The sequence below is a fragment of the Pocillopora verrucosa genome, chromosome 2 (genome assembly GCF_036669915.1).
Source record: "Pocillopora verrucosa isolate sample1 chromosome 2, ASM3666991v2, whole genome shotgun sequence".
Classification (NCBI taxonomy): Eukaryota; Metazoa; Cnidaria; class Anthozoa; order Scleractinia; family Pocilloporidae; genus Pocillopora; species Pocillopora verrucosa.
In genome coordinates this window covers 4,652,839-4,656,584 of record NC_089313.1, presented here as the reverse complement: position 1 = coordinate 4,656,584, position 3,746 = coordinate 4,652,839, and the positions used below count along the sequence as shown (strand labels likewise).

At 44.2% G+C, this 3,746-nt stretch overlaps 1 protein-coding gene across 1 annotated transcript in view; it reads right to left on the bottom strand.

Moving 5' to 3' along the window:
* LOC136279009 (tetratricopeptide repeat protein 28-like) overlaps positions 1-2,564 on the bottom strand; it is a 7,778-nt gene extending 5,214 nt beyond the window's left edge. The window contains exons 1-2 of the mRNA XM_066162343.1: positions 2,133-2,564; positions 710-1,880 (exon numbers count right to left, since the gene is read on the bottom strand). Of these exons, the coding sequence (XP_066018440.1) occupies positions 710-1,880; positions 2,133-2,534 (1,573 nt within the window). The 5' untranslated portion in view covers positions 2,535-2,564. The remainder of the gene's footprint in view (positions 1-709; positions 1,881-2,132) is intronic.
* Positions 2,565-3,746: the final 1,182 nt, after the last annotated feature.

The window sequence follows — 3,746 nt, the reverse complement described above, 5'->3', positions numbered from 1 at the left end:
TAGTCAGCTGCCTCCCCTTCTCTGTCGCCAATTTCAGTTCTGATGACAAGCGCTTTTTGGAGATACTCTTCAGCCTTGTCGTATTGGCCAAGCGACTTAAACACAGTACCTAGGTTTCCGTAGTCAGCTGCCTCCCCTTCTCTGTCGCCAATTTCAGTTCTGATGACAAGCGCTTTTTGGAGATACTCTTCAGCCTTGTCGTATTGGCCAAGCGACTTAAACACAGTACCTAGGTTTCCATAACATGATGCTTCCCCTCGTCTGTCGCCAATTTCAGTTCTGATGACAAGCGCTTTTTGAAGATACTCTTCAGCCTTGTCGTATTGGCCAAGCGACTGAAACACAGTACCTAGGTTTCCATAACATGATGCTTCCTCTCGTCTGTCGCCAATTTCAGTTATGATGACAAGCGCTTTTTGGAGATACTCTTCAGCCTTGTCGTATTGGCCAAGCGACTGAAACACAGTACCTAGGTTTCCGTAGTCAGCTGCCTCCCCTTCTCTGTCGCCAATTTCAGTTCTGATGACAAGCGCTTTTTGGAGATACTCTTCAGCCTTGTCGTATTGGCCAAGCGACTTAAACACAGTACCTAGGTTTCCGTAGTCAGCTGCCTCCCCTTCTCTGTCGCCAATTTCAGTTCTGATGACAAGCGCTTTTTGGAGATACTCTTCAGCCTTGTCGTATTGGCCAAGCGACTTAAACACAGTACCTAGGTTTCCATAACATGATGCTTCCCCTCGTCTGTCGCCAATTTCAGTTCTGATGACAAGCGCTTTTTGAAGATACTCTTCAGCCTTGTCGTATTGGCCAAGCGACTGAAACACAGTACCTAGGTTTCCATAACATGATGCTTCCTCTCGTCTGTCGCCAATTTCAGTTATGATGACAAGCGCTTTTTGGAGATACTCTTCAGCCTTGTCGTATTGGCCAAGCGACTGAAACACAGTACCTAGGTTTCCATAACATGATGCTTCCCCTCCTCTGTCGCCAATTTCAGTTCTGACGACGAGCACTTTTTGGAGATACTCTTCAGCCTTGTCGTATTGGCCAAGCGACTGAAACACAGTACCTAGGTTTCCATAACATGATGCTTCCCCTCGTCTGTCGCCAATTTCAGTTCTGATGACAAGCGCTTTTTGGAGATACTCTTCAGCCTTGTCGTATTGGCCAAGCGACTTAAACACAGTACCTAGGTTTCCGTAGTCAGCTGCCTCCCCTTCTCTGTCGCCAATTTCAGTTCTGATGACAAGCGCTTTTTGGAGATACTCTTCAGCCTTGTCGTATTGGCCAAGCGACTGAAACACAGTACCTAGGTTTCTATAACATGATGCTTCCCCTCGTCTGTCGCCAATTTCAGTTCTGATGACAAGCGCTTTTTGGAGATACTCTTCAGCCTTGTCGTATTGGCCAAGCGACTGAAACACAATACCTAGGTTTCCGTAGTCAGCTGCCTCCCCTTCTCTGTCGCCAATTTCAGTTCTGATGACAAGCGCTTTTTGGAGATACTCTTCAGCCTTGTCGTATTGGCCAAGCGACTGAAACACAGTACCTAGGTTTCCATAACATGATGCTTCCCCTCGTCTGTCGCCAATTTCAGTTCTGATGACAAGCGCTTTTTGGAGATACTCTTCAGCCTTGTCGTATTGGCCAAGCGACTTAAACACAGTACCTAGGTTTCCATAACATGATGCTTCCCCTCGTCTGTCGCCAATTTCAGTTCTGATGACAAGCGCTTTTTGGAGATACTCTTCAGCCTTGTCGTATTGGCCAAGCGACTTAAACACAGTACCTAGGTTTCCATAACATGATGCTTCCCCTCGTCTGTCGCCAATTTCAGTTCTGATGACAAGCGCTTTTTGGAGATACTCTTCAGCCTTGTCGTATTGGCCAAGCGACTGAAACACAGTACCTAGGTTTCCGTAGTCAGCTGCCTCCCCTTCTCTGTCGCCAATTTCAGTTCTGATGAGAAGCGCTTTTTGGAGATACTCTTCAGCCTTGTCGTATTGGCCAAGCGACTGAAACACAGTACCTAGGTTTCCATAACATGATGCTTCCCCTCGTCTGTCGCCAATTTCAGTTCTGATGACAAGCGCTTTTTGGAGATACTCTTCAGCCTTGTCGTATTGGCCAACGGATAGAAACACAGTACCAAGGTTTCCATAACATGATGCTTCCCCTCCTCTGTCGCCAATTTCAGTTGTGATGGCAAGGGCTCTCTCAAAATATTCCTTTGCTTTTAGGCTTACGCCAAGTTTATAAAGCATAATTCCATACCCTATGTATAAGTCAAACAGTTTCCTCCCGTATCTTTCTGCACTTATGTAGTCAGAGATATGACGATAAGCGCTGAAAAGAACGGTATAGATGTCGCTGTAAAATTGTAGCAGTGCTGAATCAAATTGGTCTTTGCTGTTTTGATCGGTGCCATTTAGCAAAATCAAACATTCGCTGCATATCTCAATGGCTTTCTGAATGCGATCTGAGTTGAGCAAGAACAGGGCAACAAATAAGGCGAGGCTCATGAAAGGTGTCATGGCTTCTGCTGTTAGGTTTCCATTGCAATCCTCAACTGTTATCAGGGAAACATTATTTTTAGTAACACAATACTAAAAGGTCGATAATCTTGATTAATAACGAGTCACTTCAAACAGGAACACACATGTTAAGTTATAAAAACGGGCTGGGTCGATTACACCCGGAAGCTATTTGTAACAAGCTGAAAGTGTTAGAATTCACAATATCCACTTAAAAACAAAAAAAACAAAACAAAAAAGTGAAGAAGTCGGTTAGTCACCTTTCATTTTCCTCAAGTGGGATTTTTGCAGAACATTACATGACTTTAAAGTCATTGGATAAAAAAAAACTGACAGACTTTATCTTAACTTTTGCAATGAGAACTTTCCACATGCATAGTTTCTATAAACAACGGGGTAAGTTTTTGAAGAAACTTTGGTGGGGTATTAAAAAAATATTTGGTTTTACCAACTGAGTTGACAATGTAAATTGGCCATGATAATGAATTTCAGCCGTCGTTTACTTCCGTTTGAAAAATGTCATTAACCAAGTTCACTCTGCATTTGTCATGGAAGAAGCAAGTCCCATACATGAAATTTCAATTCCAATATTGGAACTGACAGTCAGTGTTATCTGCGTAAGGCTCTCCAGAATTATTCGAGAAGAATTGGAAATGACAGCAGACCAAGTTTACTACTGAACTGACTCAGCTTCCGTGTTGAAGTACATCAACCTTGTTAACTCGCAGGTAAGCGAACCGTAGAAACTAGACTTAACTCACTGGGTCACTGTCGTAAATAGTAGCGGAGCTCGCAGAGCGTAGCCCCAAAATTATGCAAAATAGTAGTAGCCCATCAAGCCGAAAAAATTTGGATGTACGACCGTTCGACCGTACGACCGTACAAGGTGCTTCTTTTAACATGCGTGGTCAACTGTACCGCGGGCACGCCAACGCCACGGCTTTGTCCAGTAGTTCAGTGGTCAGTGTACTGGGCTGCGAGTTGGGCGACCCGGGTTCTAGTCCTGACCGGGGCAAGGCGTTGTGCCCTTGAGACGTGCGGGGGAAAAAAAAAATACGAGCTCCGCTTTTAGGCTTGGCTAAATCTATATATTATACTTTGACCTAGGTTTTTTGGTTCCTTCATCTCGTCACGTGATGTAAAAGAAACATTTTGCCCTTAGGTTGAATCATATTCCTACCGATTTCTGTCTTTCATCTTTTTGTGAGTGAA